Genomic DNA, 26,124 nt, shown 5'->3' on the forward strand with positions numbered 1-26,124 from the left:
AAGTTTCATTTTTTTTGTTTTTTATTTTTTCAAAAAACTCCATTATTTTATCATTTTTCCTGTTATCTTCCCTTATTTTCTTTTTTTATGATTTTTTGTGTTAATTTTTAGTAAAACTTTGATCTATTTTTCAAAGTTGCATAGCTAAGTCAAAGTAATCAAACCAGATTGGTCCAGTTCAGTATGAACTAGTAATTTAAGCTAGTGGGTGGACGGTTTTCAAGTATTCAAATTACCCAACCTTGCTTTTTTTGTTTTGAAATTTGCATAACCGGATCGAACTAATCAAACCATATTTGTCCAGTTCGGTATGAATTGGTAATTGAAGCTAGCGGGTTGGATAGTTTTCAAGTCTCCAAATAACCCCACCTATGAATTTCATCTTCTTGATGAATAGCAATTTTTATGTCCCTTGGTTCATTTCTTCTTTTGCCTTCTTCTCTTGGGAAACTAACAAAATTAGGGAAAGGACTTGATCTATTTGATCTACCATTCAATGCTTCAAAAATTAACTCCACCACATTGAAGATATAAGACAAATGAGACAATTAATGTTCATAGGAAATATATTTAGATAATTAGTAGTGAAATTTTGACCATTTATAGAAAAAATTTAATTTTTTTTAATAGAAATTTTCTAAAATATAATAGAAAAAAATTTTATTAAAAATTTAATTAACAATTGAATTAATATTTTAACAAAAACATGTTAATTAATAGTGTTTCTAATATTTATTTTCGAGATATATTTTCTAAAAATTTATATAACATATTTGGCAAACCAAATTGGATCAATCAAGATCTATTTGAATCAGTAACTAAATAAATTGGGGCGATCTCTTTTTGGGTTATATAATGATCCAACCCATAAGATTCATCTTCTTGACTCATGTTGTTACTAAAATATTAAAATATTATAATAAGATTTTTAATTCATTATTAAACTTGATTACTTTACTTTTATTTTTGTTTGTCTTATTGCAGTATTTATTTTTTTCTTTTATTTTAGATATTTTTACTTGTATTATTTTATTTTTTAAGTTTCAAGTTAAACATTAATATTTTAATACATTGATGAAAAATTGAATGCATGTATATAAAAGTTAGAGGATAGAAATAGAAATAGAAATAGAGAGATAGAGAAATAGGAGGGAGGGAAATAGAGTTAGAATTAGATGGTTTATTGGGCATGTGAGATAGGTCTTTTAGGAGAAACTTTTAAGTGGGGGAGATAGTTTAGGAGAAATTTTAGGAAGGGAGATGGTTTAGGTGATTGGGAATGTGTGTGTGTGTGTGTGTGTGTGTGTGTGTGTGTGTGTGTGAGAGAGAGAGAGAGAGAGAGAGAGAGAGAGAGAGTGGAGGGGAGTTGGAGTGAGACTATAGTGAAGGAGAGAGGAATGCCACATTGGCCATTGCAACATGGGAGGACTGGGAAGGGGGAAAGGAGAGAGAGAGAGAGAGAGAGAGAGAGAGAAAAGGAGGAAGCAAGAAAAGGGGGAGGGGGGAGTGGAAAGGTGATGTGGACAACCTTGCTTTATATATATAGTATAAATAAGCTTGGGTGGGATACATATAATGATACACATTGAATACGTATAGATGCAATAGAGAGATGTGGATATGTTTTAGATACATTTGGGAAATTTCTACAAATCTCACAAATATATCAATAACACTAAATTTACGGTTGAAATAATCACAAATAAGGTATAACTACATACAAAAAGCATATTTTAATGTTATATGTGAGGAAATATATTACAATCAATAAAACAAAATACATAAATATCATATAACTTCATTGATAATCTATCAATTAAGAACCCAATGTGCTTCAAAAAAATTAATGCCCCATTCGCTTTTCGGTAAGTTACTTACCCAGGTAAATGCATTTACCCATGTTCTTTTACTTCCCAGTTAAATAAGACAATGACCATTTTAGTCATAAAAATCCATTATTAAAAGGGGCATTTTTGTCCCATCCAAGTGTTGACAACTTTTCCCTACGTGGGAAAGTTATTTACCCACTTGGGAGATGTTGCACCCTAAAAAAAAACTTGAGAGATGGATATCACTCAACCAAGTGATACCCAAAAATATAAATTTTCCTTGGTCCCCACATAAATATGAATAAAAAAACAAGTTTCTTGGTCAATGGGATTCACAAAATCTATTGACCAACTTTCCCCCCTCTCAAGAGAGAGAGAGAGAGAGAGAGAGAATACCCCCTAAGATTCCAAGGAAATAGATGTCTTATGGGCCATGGTCCTTCAACGGAAATATCATAGATCATTGTCTTTTTGGCGCTACAAGGGCAAGCATATGGACTTCATCTCTTTGGTCCAGCATTATGGCCTGTGGAAAGGTTATTATTAAAGGTTGTACTTGGTTGGTGTCAAATGGTTAGCAAAGTGACATTTTCGACAATCTTTAGTCTCTTATAAGCTCTTAATTAGAGAAACCACAAAGTTGGCCTCGCCAATGCAACCATGTTGTCTTGCTAATTGACCAAAATGAACATAGTTGGAACTAAGGTTCAAAGTATCAACATGTATTGGCCCGTATTGGCCAATACGTATCGTATCGGAAGCACCCTGATACACCCCTATAGAGGGTGTATCGGGGTTCTGACCGGTTCAGGGGGTGGAGGAGCCTTAAAATGACCCCCTTGAACCAGTTTTAGAAAAAATAAAAAAAAGTAAAAAAAATAGTACTGGTACCGCCCAATACGCTCCTACTGGCGCATCAAGCATATCGATATTTAGAACCTTGGTTGGAACCATATGGTTTTCAAACTATTGTTGACTCAAATGGTTGGACCATTCAGCCAGGAACTGGTTAGGGTATTGGTTTTGTTTTAACCCCAAACAGTTATTTTGCCCAAAACCATTGAATTGGTCAATGACCTGCTAACCTGGGTGATTGAACCGTTGACCCATTCGATCCAAACAATGATTTTGGGCCATTTTTTTTTATTATTTTTTAGTTTTTTAGAATGTTAGGGTCAATCCATTTAGACTGGACGGTCTAATTGCCAACTCGAAAACAGGTGGTCAAAGCAATTCCAGTTTTGGGTCAGTTTTTAAAACATTGGCTAGAAACATTCATCTTATCCACTCTTGCTTTGATAATGAAACAACCCGTTCAATCATGCAATTCCAACCGCCACCTTAGACTATTTTTCTTGTAGTACAAATAATTCGGGGTATAAACTCTTAAACACCTACTCGATGGAGGCTAGATCAACAACCTATATTTTTCCAAATCTAAGCAGGAAATGTTTTTAAAAGATGAACTCCTTAATTCCCTCTGTTTCTCTATATCAAACTGTTTCTTGGGTGGTGTTGGATGGGAGCACTACCAATGTCGATGAAATTAGCTAAGTACTACCCACTTTGATTCTACTTGCTATCAAGGTCCAAAGTATCGACACTGGCCGATACGCCGGTAGGGCGTATCAACCTGTATTGGTACTTTTTTTATGTTTTATATATTTATTTTTTCAAAACTGGTTCATAGGGGGTTGGTTTAAGTCTCGGCTACCCTTTGAGCCATGGTCTGACCCGATACAACCCTTGAAGGGGCGTATCGGGAAGCTCCCGACATGATACGTATCAGTCAATACAGGGGCAATACGTATCGATACTTTGAACCTTGGTCCCGCCAAATCTAGTGTAAGGACAAAGGAAGGATGCCACCACCACGGTTCAAAGTATCAACACAAGCCGATACGCTGATAGGGCGTATTGGCCTATATCGGTTCTTTTTTTATGTTTTATTTATTTTTTTCAAAATCAGTTCAGAGGGGTTGGTTTAAGTCCTGGCTACCCTCTAAATCATGGTACTTGATACAACCCTTGTAGGGGCATATCGGGAAGCTCCCGACACGTACGTATCAACCGATACTTTGAACCTTGCTTTCTATCTTTGACATGCTAATCAAGAAATTACTGATAATATCTTCTTTCAGTGCCCTATGGTCCTTCCTATTTGGTTTGGTTCTTTCATGGGCCTTCAAGTTGAGCAACACCGAAGCTTTTGTGATTTTTTCTAGGAATTAATGGCTTTGTATTGACAAACTATCTGGTTAGACTCACACCACTTCCATATTGGTTAGAAGTATCATCATGATATGGTTCATATGGAAGATGTGAAAGGGTAAGTCCTTCTTTCACAATCATGTTCTTGCATCCATAATGGCTTGTATATCTAACTTGGTCTGATAATAGCAAGGTTTTTAAAACCGAACCGGACAACGAACCGTTCAGGGGTTCAGTTCCTAGTCAAATGGTCCAACCGTTCAAACCAAATGGATGGCTCGTTCTAACAAAAAAAAAACAGCCAAAAATCATTGGACGGTTCAAACACCAGGGTCAGCAAATTGCTGACCAAATCAACGGTTTTTGCCAATAGACAGTTCTAGGGTAAAACATAACCAATCAAGTGATTGGTTCCCAGTTTTTCTGGTCCAGTCTGGATTTAAAAACATTGGATAATAATCCAATGCCCCTTCAATGAGATTTTGCTCCTCCTCCTCCACGATGGCTTAAACCACTCTAAAACTTTGTTAAATTGAATATAGACGATGCTTGGAAGTTGAGAAAGGCTGCTTTAGGCGTAATTATTAGGACCCATTTGGGAGGGCTTCTGCGTTGGAGGCAAGGTGAGGTGATTCAGCCGTAGTGGTTGAGCACCTGTATTATGGAAAAGTTACTTGGAGTAGCTTCTTATTTCAGTCACATTTTTAGCGTTCGAAACATAGTGAAGCGTTTTTTTTGAATTTTTTCTAAATAAATCTATCTGCATTCCCATGTGGGGCTCAACTCAGAATGCCAAAAGCTGCATCTCAAAAGCCCTCCCAAATAATATATTAGGCTTTTTGGAGTTGGTCTTTAAAGACCAATTAAGACTGTTTGTGTTTGACAAGTATATTTGTTTATTGGACTATTAAAAATAGATTAGAAGGATATATGCGATGCAAAAAAGTCCAACTACAATGCATTTAAAATATTTGTTGCATGTTAAATTAAAATTTCAACAAATCATATTAAAGATGTCAAATGGTCTGTCTACCTTTTATTGGTTTGTGTTTTCTCATAGAGTAAATCCCCATTCAAGGACCTCACCTAAAAGCTTAAATTGTTAGGTTGAACGGTTCTTTAACATGGTTGGTATCATAGCCTCTAAATTAGAGGTGTAAAACAGGCCATGCCGCCCTCCCCTGGGATAACTTGGGGGTCGGCCCGACACGGCCAATATCCCAAGCCCATGCGGGCCCATGCCATGCCGCAGGCCAGGTAGGTCCATGGGCCAAGCTTTGGGCCAGGCCGGGCCGTGGACCGGGCCAAAGCTATTTATATAAAAAAATTGAAAAGAAAACTTAAAAAAAAATTATATGAATTTTGATGTATACAATTGCTTATATATACAATAATTAAATAAATTAGTATAATAAAATTGAAAACAATTGTTTATTTTCTTAATATATTATATACTATATATTATTATATAATTATAAATTATATAATATATTATATATTATATATATAAATAATATATGGGTCATGCCGACCCGGTATTGTTTATTGTAATATTTATCTTCATATAACCTATGGAAGTATGCATTTCTCATGTCTTTATATCTTATTCATAGATAATTCAACTTTTGGTTTAGTATTATTAATGTCTTTATGTGATTTGTGTGCATTTCACTAGCGTATCCAAGCGTTTCTATATCTTTCATTCATATCCATACGTTTCCAAAGCATATCCTTATCTGACTTATCTGATATGATACCTAATACCGATACTTTGATCATTGAATATAGTTACTTTAATTAGAAAAAAATCTCAAATCATGTTGGAAGAGATCAACTTCAGTGACTGTATTCATACCGTTTACACAACCTTTTACAGTCGTGCATTGGGAGAATTCATGTCAGGGGTGCCCCAGAGAACATCTTGACCATGTATTGGAAACATCCCGACCATAGAGATGTTTCCAATGCACGTTGAGATGTGCATGTGGGGCGCTTGTGGGGCACTGATGTGATCTCGCATTAGGAATATCTATGTACCTATATTAGACCTGTTCATGGGTCGGGTAGTCCAATGGCCTAGCCTATTATTTTTCGGGCTTGGACAAAATTTCAGGCTCACGGGCTTGGGCTCAAGCTTTCTCAAATAAGTCCAACCAGATACTATTATATATAACAAAAAAGCATTTATGTTATATATAATAAATTTATATAATATATATTTATTTCTTAAATTATTAATTTACTATTAGAAAATACAAATTAATTTATTATTAAATTAATATAATATTAATTTATAAAAGTATATCGAAAATAAGATATTTTGTGTATAGATTGAATTTTGGGTTTTATATAAGAACTGGGCTCGAACTCAAAATTTAGGGCTAATGGTTGGGCCGGACTTGGGCTTGGGCTCTGACCTGCACATTTTCTATTGATAAAGTGGCAAAGCCCGGCCCATGAATAGGTCTAACCTTCATGATATTCCCGATGCAAGGCTTCAACGGTCTGAGCATTGAAGTGTATTCATGTTGGAAAGAATTTGAACGGTTTGTCTGTTGGGAGCAGATACAGCAAAAGTGAAAACAATACACCAGTGAGTCAGTGACCACTGACCACTGACCAGACAACCGGACGGAAGTCCGGAATCACACGTCCGGACGTTCCGCGGTCAAGCTCCGCTTTAAGACAGGACCAGACCAATCCGAGTCTCCTAGACCGGGTAGAAATATCCACCACGCGCCCGTGGAACCGTTCTAGATATTTTTGTTGTCAAATAATTAAATAAACGTTTCCCCGGTTCAGTCATCCAATCACATCCCGTTAAAAATCCTTAATAAAAAGATCTAGAGCCAAAAGCCAAAAGGGAAAGAACAAAGAACCGGAAGTACGGAGTACCTTCACTCAATCACTCCGTCAGTCTGCTTACCGTCTCCGCCCCGCCCACCGTTCTTTCTCTCGACTCTGGCAAATATATAAATACCGAAGCGAGATCCTCTCCCCCGCTCAACTTGTTTCCAATCTATCTTCCAACCCAGACTGTCTCTGAGAAGAGATTCTCCGACGACTTCAACTTGTTCATGTATGACAACCATCGATTCCTCCTCCGTCGCAGAATCAAGCATGGACAACACCTCCCATGACCACCTTCATCTCCATACCACCAACACGGTCGACAACCTCCAAAAGACCAGCACTAAGCACCGCCGTGCCTGCGGTGGTGACGGATTTGGTGATGACGGCGAAGCCCTGGCCGGAGAAGGCGAGAGGGAGGTCTGGGCGACTTTCAGTAAGAGCTTTCACCAGGTCCAGACGGTCTTGGATCAGAATCGTGTTTTGATTCAGCAGGTTAACGATAATCACCAGTCCAAGATCCCCGATAACCTCACCAAGAATGTTGCCCTAATTCGTGAGATTAATGGGAATATCTCCAAGGTCGTCTCGCTCTACTCCGATCTCTCTGCTAATTTCTCCAATATTGTTCATCGGCGCCGTGGTGCGAACGCCAAGAGCGACGGCAACATCGACAGTAATGACAAGGAGGAGTACATGGAGGCCTGATTCGGTAATCTCAATAATTCCGTTTCCTACCACCAAGCCTATGTTAAGTTGGTCTTCCTAACTCCTAAGCATACTTCAGTAGCCAGTTATTGCTTCTCGTTAATTGTGTCGGATTGGTCGTGTTCGCCGAGGGGGAAGATAAGATTTAGGTCTTCGGCTTTAATGTGCCAGTGTGTGGTTGTCTTGTGTTTGTTGCTGGTTCTGTCATGGTCGTGGGTCTGCTAGTGGTTATATTATAATGCTTACGTGATGCTTTGTTATGTTGTCTGTTGAATTCTCTTATCAGGATATTTTCTGTGGGATTACGATACCATCTTCCTCTTTCAACTGCATTCATGACGAGGTATTTAAATTCTCAATGAATCTCTGCTCTACCACCTCATTAGTAATAAAACAGTGCTAAGGAGCACAAGGAGGTCATTGCAATTCAATGAATCTTCTTTGGTTTGCTCCAAGTAGAAACATTTCTTCCCTTGAGATGGGTCAATCTGGTTGGTAAATTAGGTAATTGTCAAAGAGCTCCTGCCTTGTAGGATGTGGTTGCACAATTAGTATATATACAATCCACAGGTTATCCAGCCATGATATGAAGTGCCCAGCTTGATGAAAAGACCCAATTCCATCTCTTCTTTTTACCTGATTCATCAAATTATATAGTCAGTTTCAACGACTTTGGGATTGACGACTTTTCCGTAGTTGGTGGTTGGATCATTGTATATTGTTTTCCATCTACTGTGTGTTCAGGCAGTGTATTAGCTCTGAAATTGTTGGAGCATAGACTTACATGATAGCCATTTAGTCAACTTTCATGGTTCAATTTGTTTTTTCTCTTAACTACAGCTCAAAAGCTCCAACAGAGGGTGCCTTCATATACACAGCTCATGAGTGGCAGCAAGGCAACAGTCTGCAGAAAACAGAAAGAGTGAGCAATTTATATTATTACTTCTTCACTCAGAAAAGGTTAAGACTTTGGCAATGTGGTTCTATGGGTTTGTGACACATTGCATCTATTTGACTTGAGAAGTGTCCATATTATAGCTTTCTTCTGTTCAGGGATCAAAATATCGGCATCAAGGGGCATATTGGTTAGTCAGTTTTTGAACATGTATCATGGGAAGAATGGAGACAGTCAGATAAACCAAGAAAGAAACGAAAGATTCGCAGAGAAACCCCCGAGGAAAAGCATGTGGTTCCATATTCATCTTTATATTAAACTTTTGTTCAAATAAACCTTTGATAAATAGGGAAGGTTACCTGTGGCTGTGGCTGCCTTGTTCACAAGTTGTGGAGAGCCTGCTGCCTATAAGTTCAACAAAGACTTGCCCAAATGACAGATAGTTATCCTGTTCTTTTGAATTGCTAAAATGCCCTCAAACCTCTCTCTCTCTCTCTAGAAAATGGGTTGGATTAACACCTTTCATTCTTCCTTCTTCCCTTCTTTTTCTCCCTTGGGTATATGCATCTATCTAGTGCATAGATGAATTGGGAATCAGCAAGTCTTTAAGCTGTGTTGGGTGAGAATGCGCTGAATCAGAGTGAATACTTTTTCTGTTTCTTGCTGAAAATGGAAGTAATTTTTTTCTGTCATTTTTGCACTTCAAATGGGTTTACTTCCAAAAATAGAAATAAGCTTTGCACTCATGTTAAAAAGTTAGACTCCAGTCTTGAAATTCATGTTTCTACAATTCTACCAATCACAAGATTCACAACTAAACACGATACAAAATTTATTGATGCAAAACCAAACCAAATATGTATTTTCATGAATCGAATATATGCATTTGCATTGAACACAGCAGACTTACCGTAACCAAATTAAGGCAACAACATATGTATCATATAATTTTATCCCCTGTTTTTGTGCAAGCAACATTAGAAAAAGTGCTGTTTTTGTGCAAGCGGCTTTGTATCAAATGATTTTTCGGAACAAATCCTTCAAGTAAATGTGGATCGAATGGGTCGATCTTCAAAGGAGACATCGTTTGAGAGATAAATCAAGTCACCAGCGAAATGAAACAGAAAAAATGATGAATTCATTTCACCAATCACCATTGCCAAGAAAGATGGTGAAGGGCAATTCGCAGGTGGTTGGAGTTTATGGATTTATGCTCTGATGCAATGCGCTTATTATTATATATCGTTCTCCACTTCTCCCTTTTCTTGTATCTTTGGATTCTACCTAATAGCAGATCAGTTGGACCAAAAATGACTAGACATAGGAGATCAACATCCTGATTTTTAAAGCAGCCATATGGATAATGCCCAAATCATACATTACTAACGATCAAATAGATATACTGATTTCAGACTAACCATTGTTAGTTGATAGGTCAAGGTTCAAAGTATCGGAAATGCAAGGTGTATTGGAAAGACAATTTTAAGAGATGTATCGAGATACGCTTTAGATATATATGGATACAGACAAAAAATCAAGACACACATAAATATGGTAGAAAATTTAAATAGATCTTAAAAAATATATTACTAACTATATTTACAAATTTTATATGATTGTAAGTAAATCATTTAAATGTAAAAAACCATAATTTAATGGTTTATATAAAGTGTGACATATCGGAGCACAATTAGTAACCGTTGAAAAATGCTGAAATAACTAAAATGTAAAATAAACAAAAAAACTAAAATGTGAATGTCAATTTTCAAAAACCAATATAATTAATCTTAATATTTATTAGTATATAAATTTTTATAATTAATTCTAGCATTTATCAATAAACACTTGTCACTCGTTAAGAAAAGTGAAAATTTACTTAGAATAAAAAATACATATAATCATAACAATTAAATATATGTGGCTCATTGGCGAACTTGTGTTTGTTAAAATGAAGTGACCAAGGTTCAAGTCTTGCAATATCTAAAAGTTGAAGGTTTTACACTAACAAAATGAAATTAATGAGAGAGAGAGGATCATTAATTAAAGTAATTAAAGAAAGAATTTGAATTAGGTGTTAAAGTTCAAATTTAAATTTGCCTTGGAGTAATTCACTAATTAATGAAAGAGAAATTAGACTTAAATAAATAACATTAATGAGAGATTCGGTATTAAATATGGTTTAACAAAATTAATGATATCAACCCAAACCTATCTTGACCTAATCTAACCCGCCCGACCCGTTAACATATATAATTCATTAAATGATACATATAAATTAAAAGTGTAACATAAATTGAAAAGAAAAAAATAACAGAAATGATATGAAAATATTAAAAATTATAGAAAAATAATGGAATTTGCAAAAAAACATTGCAAAAATTATATATAAAATTAAAACACAGAAATTCCAAAAACAGAAACCACAAATTACACAAAAATAACAAAATTGTAAAATAATATAGCAAAAATTATAGAAAAATATAAAAATGAAGAAAGCAGAAATTATAGAAAACAAAAAACAAAAAATTACACAAAAACAAAGGAAATGAATCTACAGAAACCAGATTTATATAGGAGGTGAAGGGGCGGCTCTAGTAATTGAATATTTCATCGCAACAGCGAATGATGTTGGAGTGGGAGCTCATGTGATCATCATTTTCAATGCAAACAATAGCAACACCCAACTCAAACTCTTGAAATCATCTCTACCCTCTGATTTTTTCGGTTTGTTGATCATCGAATGAAAAGTGAATGATAAACAAATGAATAAGAAAAAAAAGGCATACCGCTTCGAGAGAGCCATTGATATTGTTTCGTTGATCCATTTGATCACCACTTACAAATTATGGGAGAAAAGAAGTGATCAATGCATTTGTTCTCTTGGAATCTCAAAAATAGAGAAGTTTGAAGCACAGGAGGGGAATAGCTAGAAGCAAACGACAGATTAATTGATTAAACTAAAGAGAACTCAGAACTCCTCTGCTGTGGCTTCTCTTCTGTTGTGGATCCCATTATAGCTAAAAGCCCCTTCTCTTTCCCATTATCTTCATTTTCATTTACCATGGCACCATGGATTTGGTCATTTTCATGAACATCAATGATGATACAGGTTTCAGACTGGTTTTGATTCGTTGTTTTTTGAGCATACAAACGGGTAGTGTTTGCAAAGAAAACCCTAAAAGATTCTTCTTCTACTGGAGAAGACGAACGAGGAGAGAAGAGAGTGTGCCTATCGATCGAAATATGAAGAGGCTAAAAGGGTTATCTGTTGGATATCCATGACCTAACCCACCCAAACCATTAAGTCTCTTACCAAACCCATCAGACCCGAGACTAAATGGATACAATCCAACCCGGCCATTATCAACATGTGTCCGTGGAAATATTGTCCTATGTATGAATCTAATCAACTAAAACAATCAAACAGCGGAAACATTTTGTAGAATTTTTGGTTCTCTTTTACTACTATTTCTACCTACATGTATGATGTATCTAACTGGTACGGGGTAGGCAAGCCTACAAAAAGGGGTGTTTTGGAATTGGGATAGGCAAGCCTACAACCGTTCCCCTGAAACATTTTTGAAGGAAAAAAAAAAAAAATTATCAAGTATCGAAATGCGTGATACACCTGTTCGTGCGTGATACTTTAAACATTGATCACAATATATATTGAACAATACAAAGTTGGATGTTTGGCGTCTGTTGGAGCAAAACCCATCTGTTGTTTTTTTTTTCTCTCGATAGCTATTGATGTTTGTTGTTTGACGTACCAATCAACACACTTTTTATGCGAGCTCTCAAACAGTGTTTTCTAAACAAATTGTGAAATTGGGTTAACAATGTAGCGACCTAATGAAAAAAATTTGGAAGCCCCTAAGATCCTACCCTTCATTGATATCTTATGATATATAAATTCGACCAGAGTTCTTGCTCCTCAAAACTTTCTAAAAATAAAAAACCAACTTTTAATCTAAAAGGAAATACAGAGCTTCTAAAACTTCTAAATCCTAATTATACAGGGAATCAAATCGGGATGAGCCTTATCTTCGTCCAATACTCCCCCTCAAGGTGGTGCATGAGGATTGAGAATGCCTAGCTTGGGAAGGAAAAAATCAAACTGTTTTTGTCCGAGAGCCTTTGTGAAAATGTCAGCAACTTGTTCACCGATACGGACATAGGAAGGCGCAATGGTGCCGGGTTGGAGCTCATTGCGAATGAAATGACAATCGACTTCAATATGTTTGGTTCGCTCATAGAAGATAGGGTTTGCAGCAATGTGCAGAGCAGCTTGATTGTCACAAAACAAGCGTATAGGTTGAGGATGAGATATACCCAAAGACGACAACAGACCTTTTATCCACTTCAACTCACAATTGGTAGTAGCCATTGACCGGTATTCAGCCTCGGTAGAGGAACGAGAGACAGTATGTTGTTTTTTAGTCTTCCAGGAGATGTGGGAATGTCCGAACATGACAAAATACCTAGTAAGAGAGTGACGAGTTAGAGGACAACTCGCCCAGTCGGAATCACAATAGGCATACAATTGCAGATCACTATTAGAGCGCAAAAATATTCCTTGACCAGGACGTCCTTTCAGATAACAAACCACACGTAATGCCGCATCCCAATGATCAACACGATGACATTGCATAAATTGAGCCAGGACATGGATGCAATAACTGAGCTCCAGCCGTGAAATGGTTAAATAAATCAAACGGCCCACAAGACGATATTGTTCAGGGTCATCCAGGACTGCTCCGTCAGCAAGGGCAAGTTTATGATTCAGAGTAATAGGAAAGTGAGCAGGTTTGAATCCCAATAAGCCAACTTCTGTAATAATATCAAGTGCATATTTTCTTTGGCAAAGAAATATCCCCGATGATCCGCGAGTCACTTCGATGCCCAAAAAATATTTAACACCCAAGTTCTTCATGCAAAAACACCGGTTCATATACTTTTTAAATTTGCGTATGAACTCCGGGTTATTCCCACCAACGATTAAGTCATCAACATAAACTAGGATGTGCAAGACAACCCCATTCTTGCAATATGTAAATAAGGAATAATCGAAATAGGACTGTTCAAACCCAAAAGTTTTCAAGGCAGCACCTAACTTAGAGAACCAGTTCTAGGGGGCTTGCCGCAAACCACACAAAGATTTCTGGAATTTGCATACCTTTCCAGTCCCGGAGGCCGAAAAACCTAGAGGAGGTTTCATATAGACCTCCTCATGGAGATCATCGTGCAGAAAAGCATTGTGGACATCCATCTGATGCAATTCCCAATGTTGGGCTGCAACAACTGTTAAAAAGGTTCGAACTGTGACCATTTTAGCCACAGGGGCAAAGGTCTCGTTGTAATCAAGACCTTCAATTTGAGTGTTGCCTAGGACTACCAATCGTGCTTTAAATCTTTCAATGGATCCATCAGATTTGTACTTGATTCTGTAGACCCATTTACACCCGATTGCCTTTTTTCTAGGTGGGAGGTCTTCCAAGGTCCATGTCCCATTGTCTTCCAAAGCCTGTATCTCTTGGCGCATAGCCTCGCGCCACCGAGCATTAGTCATTGCCTCAGAGAAACTAGTAGATTCTTGGCCTGCAGTAACAACTGCCAAGAAATGTCTGTGTTTCATAGAAAAATTATCATACGTCATATAATGAGTTATGGGATAAGGAGTACCTGAGGATTGAGATGATGCAGGTGAAATAGCGGAGGGGTCTAAGCGACGAGCTGAGTGTGTGACAAAGTCCTATAAATAGCTAGGGGTCCGCTTTTCTCGATGTCCGCAGCCTAATACCTCCGTGGTGGGCTGAGAGCAGCTGGAGCTTCATTATCTCTGTAATCTGTATGGCTCCTTGTCTCATCAAAAGGACCTGCCTCCTCATCATTACCCGTGTTCAGATGTCCTTCTTCTTCGATCGTGTTGCTCCCCCTGACTTCTATATGAAGTGACTCAGATATCATGTCAAGAGGAGTGGTCCAAGGCAACCCAATATTCTCTTTGGCTACGGGAGGACTGGTTACAAAGGGTTGATGTTTCGGAGTGACAAAGGGAAACTCGGCCTCACTAAACACCACGTCTCGTGAGACGAAGTAATCACCAGAGTCAAGGTCGTACAATTTCCACCCCTTTTTCCCGAAAGGGTATTCAACAAAGACACATTTCCTACTCCTAGCGACAAACTTGTCACAGTCCCTAGTATGCGAGAAACATAAGCAACCAAAAATTCTGAGATGTTTGTAAGAAGGACTTTGTCCAAATAGCATCTCGTAAGGTGTTTTACCACCAAGAAGGGTCGAAGGTGTCCGGTTAATCAAGTATCCTGCGGTCAAAACACACTCACCCCAGAAATTGATCGGAAGATGTGCTTGAAACCTGAGTGCTCTGGCTACATTCAAAATATGACGATGCTTTCTCTCCACATGACCATTTTGTTGTGGTTTCCCAACGCAGGAAGTTTGAAATAAAATTTCTTGCTCGTCAAAATATGGCTTCAAAGATTTAAACTATGTTCCATTATCACTCCTTACCACCTTAACCTTCTTATTAAATTGTCGTTCAATCATGACACAGAAATTTTTGAATGTTCTACCAACTTCACTTTTTTCAGCTAGCAAATAAATCTAAATCACTCGAGAATAATCATCAACAATTGTAAGAAAAAATACCGCACCACAAGATGGAGGTACTCTATAAGCACCTCATAGGTCACAATGAATTAATGCAAAACAATCAGTCGCCTTATTGCTGTTTTGAATAAAAACATCTCTAATTTGTTTTGCCTTCAAACAAACATCACAGGTTTTGTTCTTACTATTACTGAGATTAAGAAGTAAGCTAACCGTTTGATAAGAAGGGTGTCCTAATTTCCGATGCCACAAATCGCATGACCCAATTCCATCTGTCTTGTAAGCTCGAAACGGTGCCACACCCTTGAAGACATAGACCCCATCAAGCTATTCACCAGCACCAATCAAACTCCTCGAGATGCAGTCCTGTATCACACAACTTATTAGTAAACGTCACAATATAATCTATGTCACGAAGTAACCGACCTACTGACAACAAATTACAATTGATTTTTGGGACATATAATACGTGCAATAATTTAAAATTATTTCCAAGTTCAACGGTGCCTTCTTTTACCGCCTCGATGTGCGCACTGTTGGGTAACCTAACAGGACAAGGTGCAACATCATAGGTGTCGACAAGCACATTTAAATTCCTTGTCATGTGATGTGACGCCCCAGAGTCAACAATCCATTCAGTGGAGTAAATCTTACCAGAGAGTTTTTCATTAGTTCTGGTTTTGTAAGCATTAAGCATGCTTACAAGAGTTTGCCATTGCTCGTCATTAAGCCCGTTCAGTCCGGTCCTGTCTCCGTCAGTCACGGTTGCATTAGCAACCACCTCACGCCCTGTCGATGACTGAGCAGCATGAGCTTTTGCCGAATCTTGGTTACGTCCGCCAGAGGGTCCACCCCCTTTTCCTCGACCTGCTCCATGCTCGGTTGACGTACCGCGGGGTTTGTCTCCCCACCATTCAGGGTATCCAATTAACTGGAAACAATTCTTTGCTTCATGGCTAGATCGACCACAATTGTTACACACAATTGTTTTGTCTTTTGAAGCAGTTCTACTGTCTCGCGATGTCTGCGAGGTTTGTGCTGCAAAACCAACCGCATCTGCCCTTTTGTCGTAGTTATCTCCTTTCAAGACCACCAGACTAAAAATAATTCAAGGATTATCTGATGGATGCAAAACCCCTTTGCCATTTGACATTTCTATCTCTTCTCGACGCCGGAGTTTCGCCGGACAGACGAAATTCCGCCAAGAAACCATTAAGGATGACGGAGAATTCCACTGTGGTTTCGTTTCCAGTCGAGGAGTGCGAAATAGATCTCGGCAATATCAACGTTCACTCGTCTATGGAGTTCAAGAAATTCCAATCGTTCCTGAGTCAGAAAATCGGAATCTCGCCTCATCAGATCTTTGTCTCGCTTATCCGACGGAAACCGTCAAAGTCATCGCCTGGGTATCGCCGCAAAATTCCAATCACCGAGAAGGTAGATTTCTCTGCAATTCTTGGAGAGAAAGATTGCTTCTTTTATGTCACGCTGATGAAGCGATCGAGGAGGGAGAGAAGAGGCAAGCCCCGCCGAATCCTTGAGGAGGAAAATTATTTGTCTCCGCATTTGATCGATTCCGCGCAAGAGAAAGTACCTCCTCCAAAAAAGATTCTCCTTCGGCGCAACGCCGGCCTGGTATCGCTATTCTACGATCAAGTTACATCGCCAGAGTATCTGTACAGCGGACGAGAAATACTGGGATTCAGAAGCGTCGATAATAGGCTGTGGTCGGAACAAGATCTACAGCCGATAACCGTCGGTCGCACAACGAATAATAACACATGCTCTGATACCATGAAAAAATTTTGGAAGCCCCTAAGATCCTACCCTTCGTTGATATCTTATGATATATATGTACAAATTCGATCGGAGTTCTTGCTCCTCAAAACTTTCTAAAAACCAAAACCAACTCCTAATCGAAAAGGAAATACAGAGCTTCGGGATGAGCCTTATCTTCGTCCAATACCAAATAAAGATTATGAGAGTGATTACTCAACGCAATTTGGAGTTGAGAAGGAAAATATGGGACGTCGTAGATGGAAATGAGTAAGTCTCGGTCGAGAATGGAGAGCCTCACTCTCCCGGTCAGTAGCCACTATATCGAACAGAGTTAATCGATTTGTAGAGGCATAAGTCGCTACACCTCTCACTTTGACTCGAGAGGAGGTGCACCCGCTGAAAGTGTACAGAGGGCCTAGTTAACCTGAGCTAGGCCCGGTGAGTCTGTTGCTCATTCTACGTACCACAGCTTAACTACGAGTCTCATGCATGAGCCTGCAGCAACAGAATTATGTTGGTGGTGTTTGGTATCAGAGTTGTTTCTCCAAAGTGTTTCCTCCATGTCAGCACCATGTAGATCTCCCTCTCCCTCCCTCCCTCCCTCCTCTCTCTCTCTCTCTCTTCTTGTTTGGTTGAATATTTTAAAGTTGTTTGAAGCAACATGAATACCTCAACTGTATGAGAGCAACTTTGACGAAGATGTCATTTTGACATTTTACGTTTTCATCATTTTGCCTATATGGTGCCTAAATGGCACCAAACTGATTATAAACACAAAACCTGTTATGGGATTCAAGGTATGGCCATTGTTGTTTAAGAAAATAGCAACGATACCAGACATCAGCCTGATCATATACTGCCCGATGAAGGAATTCAACCTAGGACAAGGATGCAAAATGGTGGATGTTGATACTTTGAATACAGGGCTGGTCAAAAATTACGGGACCTGAAGATATGCCACGCCTTGTAGTCAAACTTTTGCCTTTTCCAACTCTCATAAATTTTTATGGGTTTATGTAGTTGGAAATAATGCCAGATGAAGAAATTTATCGAAGTACAAGAGGAGGTTATGCATCATAGGTGAGGGTTTTATTAATAAAACCAAAAGGCTTAATCCTCTCTAAATAGGGTGACTCAAACTCTACCAGTTCATGCAGCTACGTTTTTTTTGTCGGTGCTCATGCAATTACAGACGTACGGTTTGTGTTTCTCCCATACCCATGTGTTCTTTTGGTGCCATTCATTTAGGCCTCATCACATCTTTTTTTTTTGGGTACATATATCCCTAGCAAGTCTACCACCCAAAAAAGGGGGATTTTATCGTTCAGTCCACCCCACAATTTGTACAGTTGCCATCATCTAACATGCATGGATGTGAGAAAGAATCTGCTACCATCATCTAGCATGCAACTCCAATGAAAATATGAACACACTAGTGTTTTAAAAATCACTTGACATAATATTTTGCCTTATGCTTCAGATGCTGGTGCGTTCCTTGTTTTATTGGAGGTCGTATGCGACAATGGTTGCAGCAGATTTGAGGTCCTAGGGGGTATTAGCCAATATATGGTTTTGTTTTAGAAAACAAAATAACCCCCAAATCAGCAAAAGCAATATAATTTTTTGCTGAGGTAACATAAACTGGTGGTGGTTTTTATTCCAAAAACAAAACCATACACAGTGGCGAACACCCCCTTAGAGGATGCTTCATTGGCCCTGCCTGCCGAGAAATAATCGAATAGGAAATAAAGGTAGAGGTCCTGCTTATTGATGATCATCCCTCTCTTTTACATGGCTTCCATCACAAAGTACTCAGAGAAAATGGGTTTGCTTAGAGAATCAATAACTGGTTTTCTTCCAAAGACAAGCAGGAATGGAAGAGATACCTTCTGCCACCAGCAGCAGACAGCATTTGTAATTTAGCACAATCAATAATGCAATACTTCCCAGTTCCCTCAAGCAAAAAACATCTCTTTGATTTCTGAACTATAGTGGATCAATGTCCTGTCTTAAATTAATACTTTCATCCTATGCTCTTTAGTTTTAGTCAGGAGATATCATACCGACACCATGGTTGTAACGGAGGATGAAACAAGAAAGGGTTGTTCCTACATTGAGTAAGATGGCGCAAAGATGGGCGATTACAAGGGAAGCTCGCCACTGTCTGCAATGGCAACTTTGCTTTTTGGGGCGCCACTCTGTCTCCCTTCAGCCTCAATCTTGTAAACCACATCCATCCCAGAAACCACTTTGCCAAACACCACATGTTTGCCATCCAACCTGTAAGAAAATCAAAAAGTAATTGCAGGTTAAAATCCTTAAAAAACCACAAGATTTACCGCATTGAAAACCGTGGGCATGTAAACTTTAGACAATAGAAAAGCTTGGAAAATGTTATTAAGGATCTGTTTGGTTCACAGTCGGAATTGGAATCAGAATGGTCTATTCCCATAGTCTGTTTGGTTCAGATGGGAATCAGAATGGGAATTGAAATTAGCTGGAATGGAATTTCATTCCCAAGGGAGGGGGCATGGCCATTTCCTCCAATGGGGGAATGCAGAAATGGGATTTCAATTCCGCCCAACCAAACAGTTGGAAACGTATGGAAAGAAACACAAAATTGTTACCAGCTAGTTGTTACAGTTGTAATAAAGAACTGTGAACCATTGGTGTCTCGCCCAGCATTTGCCATCGACAAAAGCCCTGCACCCAGCAATAAATAAATAAACAAATATCCTTTCAGCATACAAGCTATCTTTTAATATTTTATGTACCATTTCATGGATATATACAAGCTACGAGAATGGTATTAACTACCTAGCTACTTGAAGAGGGTTTACAAGCTTACCTGGTCCAGTGTGCTTAATTTTGAAGTTCTCGTCAGCAAACTTCTCACCATAAATTGATTCTCCACCTCTTCCATCCCCAAGTGTAAAATCACCACCTTGAATCATAAAGCTGGGAATGATCCTATGGAATGTACTTCCCTTGTAGTGGAGAGGCTTCCCATTCTTCCCAATACCTTTCTCCCCTGCAATAAGAAAGAACTTAATGCATAAGATCAACCTCTGGAAAAGTTGTTTTCATTGGTAGTGACCTTATATGTTCCATTAAAGTCTAGCAATCAACCCTCTCACTCAACCTCCTTCCTAGAGAAACGATAGTTAAGAAATAGACTATGAAGCAGTCCAACATTGCAACTACAAACATGTAACACCAGAATGGAATACATGGTAAACAGGTATAGAACCAACATAGAGACCATTACTGGAAAGCAAGGTACCCAAATTGTTGGCCAACTTTGGCATTCACATAAATGAGGAACTCACCCTCCAAGACACAGGTTTCTCTAAAAATGCACCATAGTTTCCAAGGGCACACACACCTGACATGAGTTGCAAATTGAGATGTTGACAAAGGCTAGAATGTATTCCTGCTATCATCCTAACAAAAGAACTAAAGGGAAAGAAATTTGAAGGATCCACCAAAAATGATTGCATCCATCACTTAAGGCTCCACCCATCCCAAAAGGCTCCAGGTTATCAACATCAGAACATTTAGCACAAGAAGTTTTTTTGGGCAATGACATGTTGTGGTGATTTGAACACTCTCTTATATGTTTTTAACGGTGGCTTATGGTCAGCCATGATGCCTGTTGAGTATACCTTGTACTGATAGGGAAAAAAGGGTTTGCAGACTTTTAAGTGCTTTATATTATTACTAAAATGCTTTTCATCTAGCTTCTTATTAAAAACATCATTTCGCTCAAGAAGCAGATCCAAAGCCTTCTATGAGAACTTTGACAATATAATGGGTGTTCTATGGCAATCCAAGCTCCTTAGGAGTGACTGATACAAAGGAGTGTATATAAGCTTTTCTGGGATGAAAACAAATGCAAACCTAACAACCAAGATACTGACCCTACTAGAAGGATTATTCATAGATTTCAAATTTTGAAGATTTATGATTGGAAGGTGATTGCAGGGACCCCTTGACTTGGGGTTTCAGAAGGAAACAAGGCCTGCTGGAGACAATGCTACATTATAAAACAAACTAGCAAGAAGAACTTGTTCTTACTCTTAGAAAAAGAGAAAAAAAGGAAAAAAAATTATATCCTTCACCACATATTCTATTGTCAGCCACATATTCAAACATCTCAACAAGGATGAAAGTTCTAAATTCCAGCACCTAAAAGAAAGGAGGGGAGAAAAAGAGAGCATATACCTGTACAAAGTGCCCGAAAATTTTCTGATAAACAAAGATAATGGCATAAAATTAGTATCTCCCCATAAATTGTTACAAAATCTGAAGAAAAGCACTCCTAGCAACCATCTGTTCCCATGTTTTACTTCAATAAACATCATTGTACCTGCGGTTTTGGGTACAGTTTTTCCAAAGAGGCCCATAACAATGCGACCTGCAAGCAAAAAGAACTACAATGATACACTATCGCAACATGATACTAGCTGACATCTAGCACAGCAAAGGGCCACTTCATATCCATTCTCTCAAGAAATGTTAACAGTGAATGTCATCGAAAAACCAGAAAAATTGGTCTTAAAAACATATTATTTCAGCTTCACATGGACAAGGAAGAATCTTGCTGCACAGTATATTAGCAAATATGACCCTAATGATGGCAGGACTTTATTTATTTCTGAAAATAATTATTTTTCTTTACTTTCTCCAGAGCTTGCATGCACATTTTACTTTCATTTTCTGTTATCATGCCAAATAAACTTTTGCACAAACATTAAATAAAATCTGATTTTAGCGTTCACATTTGATTAACAAGTATTGGTATAGAAAGTCCCTCTGACTCATTGGATGCTTTTCTGGAGAGGTGGAAGGATGGTATAAGCCCTTCCCAGCAATGCAACCTCCTGATTTGAAGTCCATGAGCTCTCACTTAAGTGGTTTGAATTTTGAATCTTGGCTGAAGTTTTCTTTTCTTTTCTTTTCTTTTCTTTCTTTTTTTTTTTTTTGAAAATGAACCTTGACTGAAGATTGAATCTGCCATCACAGTTGCCACACCGAATCATGAGGTGGGAAAATCCATTATATGGAACTTTGTATATACCAAATAATGACTAATGAAGGTTTCTTTAGTAATTAGACCTTGGTGCATTTACCAAAATACTCTTAAGAGGTTTTTTTTCCTTGAGATTAGAAGGTGTGTGTAGCTATTTTGCAGGCAACCACCACATAAGTTTCATGTATTCAACATTGTCTCTCATTTTAGATAGATCTCAACTCCTTGATCTAAGGTGGTTAGATAAATTAGATGTCTTTAAGATGTGATATGGTGACTCCCAAAGTAAAATATTAGGATCATAAAAGAATAATTAATCTTTTGGGAAATAATACCAAAACATTTGACACAACTCACAAGACCAATTAAATAATAGCTTCAGGCCTATCTTTCGTACTGGCTTTGAAACTCAGATCAAAATGATCACACCCGTGTATGGGGGAGAGTGTGTGTCAAGAAGAAGACATGCTTTGAACAATTTCCTTTGTTCTGATGCATAATTTATAGGATATCTCAAGAAGACTAGTTTTCTTTTTTTATAAACACCGGTACTTCAAAGACGAACTTCCCCTTGATATCTACCGAGTCAGACATGCTGATTACTGATTTTGGTATCCGCCTGAACTAGCAATTCAGATTGGAAGCCAATCCACTTGCATATTCTATCAAGAACCACAGGGTGCACTGCTTGCCCAAATTTCAGCCAATTTATCATTACTTGGTAGTCGGTACTATTCGGTCAAATGGACATCAAAATAAAATAGTGTTACGAAGGTTTTGTTGATGACATATAAAAATTTCATTCCATTATGTATGGTATTTTCTTAACATTAAATCAAGGACATCATACCAGCAGGTTTTCCATCGATCTCAATATCGAAATATACTTTGTGCGTGATTTCCTTCAAATTCTTCTTTTCTTTCTTTGCCTGAAAATAGCACCCAAAAAAAAAACAATTAGTAGATTACTCACTAACGGGGAAAACTGTCCAATGACGGAGCACTATAACAGAAGAGAGTTATAGACGTGGAAGCCAAGATGATCGTTGAATAATTAGGAAATAAGAAACCGAGGGCTAGAACTTAGAAGTATAGCAAAATAATACCGATCCCACAAGCATGAAAGTGCGAAAGAATGGGAAGAAATGTCTAAGCAGTCAAAGCTCGAATAGTTAGTACAAAGAGAAGGAGATGCAAGCAAGTAGGCAGCCACTTGCCTCACCTCATGAAGCTCTCTATCGATTTAATTTTGCACAGAACGAGTTCTGGAATTATCTAATTGATACTGGGAACAAAACTAAGAGCAAGGAGAGGGGGAAATAGCATAGGAAAAGAGAAAAGATGGTAGGGATCTTTATAGGAAAAAAAAAAGAAGGGTCTTTCTCATGGATCGAATCTGAAAAGCCCCAGAAAGATACTTTCAGGATTGTTCGTGTTTAGGAGATAATTAATACTCTGTAAAACCCTATACCCTACAAAATGTGATCGACTTAAAAGGGGAAAAAAGTAGAAGAAGTAAAGAGGAGAACCTCGATGAGAGCGAGGGTTCCAAACAAGACCAGAATCCACAGAAGCGATACAGAGAGAAGCCTTGTTGCAGCCATATTCTTCCCCCTCTCTGATCTCCCACTCTCTAGCTGAGACAGTCTGTTACAATAACTAAACATCCCTTTATAGTTTCGGACGTCCGATTGGATCGAGTAAGAATCAATCTCCCAGAGTCCAGAATACCCCCAAATTCAGGGTTGCAAAACCCGGCAGAAGATTCCCATTTTCCATTTGCATCTTGATCCGACCCGAAACTGCACACAGAATTGTAGGGGGTGTCAATGGAGCCGGACCGGTTTTTGGATCGCTTTTGGGTTGGATCATGTTCGAATCAAAATCAACTTGGATCGATTGGATGGATTAATAATGCATATTAAATTGGACCAGTCCAGACTTAATGGTTCAAAGTATTTATTAGATTGGACCTGATTTATTTGTAATGGATTTATATTGGACTGGGTTGGATTGGTTGAACCAATACCCGGTTCATCCTAGAAGATAAGAATACAGGTGCCAATGGGTTGTAACTAATCTAAATTAAAATCAGTTTGAACAGATTAGACAGTCCAAACATTGAATTGGATTAATCCAAAATGGTTCAGAGTATTTATTGGATTAGATTGGACCTGATACATCTGTAATTGACTTATATCGACATTAAACCAAATCCCGTCCAATTGACACCTCTATCCATTCTATTCTCGTGCAGGAACCATCAATCTTCCATGGCTTCAGATATTCCATCATCTTGGGAAACTCATCTTCCTCTAAGATGGTCGGAAGCTCAGTATTTCTCACCTTTCTTAGCTCCATTCTCAGCCATTTTATCAATTCTTTATGTTCCCACATAATTTCCAATCTGTTTGTATCCTTTCTGATATTGATGAATTCAGCACATTGGGTTTTAGGGTTCGATTGATTCACAGTCGGAATCAGAATTGGAATGGTCTATTCCTAATGGTTTTGGTTCAAACAAGAATGGGAATGAGAATTGGAATCAGCAGGAATGAGATTCCATTCCCAAGGGAGGGGCAGGAATGGCCATTCCCTCAAATGGGAAAATGCCATTTCAGAAAGAATGAGAATAAGACTTCGATTCCGCCCAACCAAACAGTTGGAATTGGAATAATACATATCGATTCCAATTCCAGACCCCTATTCTTGCGAACCAAACGGGGCCTTAGATTTTCTAAACTAGTGTTTTAGGTTGTTTTTTGTACCATTGCCATTTCTACTTGCAACCTTTTAGTTTGATCAACACAACTTTTTGAGAAATTGGCTTGTCACCATTTCCACTAGTATGTATATATATATATATATATATATATATATATATATATATATATATATATATATATATATATATATATACATTGGATTGTGTATTGGCATTTATAGTAGAAACAATAATGGTACCAAATGTTGTATTAATAACTCAAAGCATTTGTGGTAGAGAAAATACATATTCTCATAAAATTTGTATTGACCAACTTAAAATATTGCATGTAGAAGTAGCAATTGTACCAAACACAACCTTAATCTTTTAGTTGCAACTTAAAAGATTCAATCTAGGGATGTTTTCGTTCACTTCAAAATCATTGTTGGACAACTTTTGTATCCAGCAAAGTGCTTGACTTCATGATCAATAGTGTGTATTTATTTTGTGTGAAAGGTTTTCAAAGAAAGAAAGGTGTCACTGATCAGTCTATCTCAATGGCTTCTTGTCCAATAGGTTTGTATTCTTTGTATGGGTTGATTTATTTTGTATTTCTTCCCCTAATTCTGCCTTCTTTCCATAAATTAAAACCAATAATTAAGTCGGTGTTTGGAACCAATGTGGTTTTCTTGAAAAATGATGCCATCAGTGTCATGTTTTTTTCCTGACCATGCTTGCTGTTTGGTTACATGTTTTTTCTAAAAAAATAGTTTTCTCATACAGTCGTACCACACCAGCTTGTAAATTAAGAAAAGTGTGGTCTGAGAAAATGTTTTTTTTGGTATTTTCTCCTATGGCTAATAACAATATGCTAATATGGCATTGAAAAACGCCCATGTGGCAGCAACCAACAAAGGTCTAAAACAGAAAAAAGGAAAACCTTTTCTAAGAAAATGGTATACCAATGCAACACCATTTTCTCAAAAGAAAAAAAAAAAAAAAAACACTTCTCATGAAACAACATTGGTTCCACACATGGCCTACAATCTCATTTCCTATGTGTCTAATTTTCTTCTAAAGTCTCTCTTCTATAAAAACATATCATTATTGGTATCAATTGTATCATTCTTAAGAGAAAATGCATTGCTTAAACTAATACATTCTGATTTTGAATTTAAACTCTGGACGTCTTTACCAATGAACTTCATGAGAGACATTATCCTTATTGAGCAAATAAGGTCATATTTGGTTCACTTCTCCAAGCCTCATTCTTTTAATTCTTGCTCATTCTAGGCAAGAATGGGCAAGAATAAATAACATTAGAGTGTTTGGTTACAACATTCTTGTCATGGGTCACATTCTTTTTAGAATGAAAAATCTGCCCCATAGCACAAAAACTGAATAGCCTACAACATGAAAAATAATCATGCCTCATCTTGCTCATTTTCATTATTTGAGGAAACTCTGCCTACAAACTTGTTGT

At 37.8% G+C, this 26,124-nt stretch overlaps 2 protein-coding genes and 1 long non-coding RNA gene across 5 annotated transcripts; 1 reads left to right on the forward strand and 2 right to left on the reverse strand.

Moving 5' to 3' along the window:
* Positions 1-6,886: 6,886 nt before the first annotated feature.
* On the forward strand, positions 6,887-9,218 carry LOC104601269 (uncharacterized). 3 transcript variants are annotated; one of them, XR_016082075.1, is made up of 4 exons: positions 6,887-7,602; positions 7,885-7,941; positions 8,439-8,520; positions 8,652-9,163. XR_016082075.1 is itself a non-coding variant. In XM_088897137.1 (2 exons), exon 1 carries the CDS (start codon positions 7,122-7,124, stop codon positions 7,596-7,598), a length of 477 nt encoding a protein of 158 aa, XP_088753263.1. In that variant the 5' UTR covers positions 6,887-7,121; the 3' UTR covers positions 7,599-7,602; positions 8,439-9,218. The 3 variants fall into 3 exon arrangements, 1 of the variants encoding a protein (XP_088753263.1); XR_016082076.1 differs by lacking the exon at positions 7,885-7,941 and having other exon boundaries at positions 8,652-9,218; XM_088897137.1 differs by lacking the exon at positions 7,885-7,941 and having other exon boundaries at positions 8,439-9,218.
* LOC148802227 (uncharacterized) lies at positions 8,379-11,892 on the reverse strand. The gene is made up of 2 exons (XR_016082077.1): positions 11,280-11,892; positions 8,379-9,156 (listed from the first exon to the last, which is right to left on the reverse strand). It is a non-coding gene; the product is annotated as an uncharacterized LOC148802227 (long non-coding RNA).
* Positions 11,893-18,719: 6,827 nt separating this feature from the next.
* LOC104601270 (peptidyl-prolyl cis-trans isomerase CYP20-1) lies at positions 18,720-23,622 on the reverse strand. The gene is made up of 7 exons (XM_010264558.3): positions 23,467-23,622; positions 22,788-22,866; positions 21,275-21,322; positions 21,130-21,153; positions 19,754-19,936; positions 19,533-19,608; positions 18,720-19,185 (listed from the first exon to the last, which is right to left on the reverse strand). The coding sequence occupies exons 1-7, from the start codon at positions 23,602-23,604 to the stop codon at positions 19,047-19,049; spliced, it is 687 nt and encodes a 228-aa protein (XP_010262860.2). The 5' UTR covers positions 23,605-23,622; the 3' UTR covers positions 18,720-19,046.
* Positions 23,623-26,124: the final 2,502 nt, after the last annotated feature.

This window comes from Nelumbo nucifera, chromosome 2 (genome assembly GCF_055504915.1).
Source record: "Nelumbo nucifera cultivar China Antique chromosome 2, China Antique-T2T, whole genome shotgun sequence".
Taxonomy (NCBI): domain Eukaryota; kingdom Viridiplantae; phylum Streptophyta; class Magnoliopsida; order Proteales; family Nelumbonaceae; genus Nelumbo; species Nelumbo nucifera.

Coding starts and splice junctions, on each gene's coding strand:
- LOC104601269 (XM_088897137.1), top strand. CDS start 7,122: ATGACAACCATCGATTCCTCCTCCGTCGCAGAATCAAGCATGGACAAC.
- LOC104601270 (XM_010264558.3), bottom strand. CDS start 23,604: ATGTTTAGTTATTGTAACAGACTGTCTCAGCTAGAGAGTGGGAGATCA. Junction 22,867..23,466: donor GAACCCTCGCTCTCATCGAG/GTTCTCCTCTTT, acceptor TGCTATTTTCAG/GCAAAGAAAGAAAAGAAGAA. Junction 19,186..19,532: donor ACAACTGTAACAACTAGCTG/GTAACAATTTTG, acceptor ATTTTCTTACAG/GTTGGATGGCAAACATGTGG.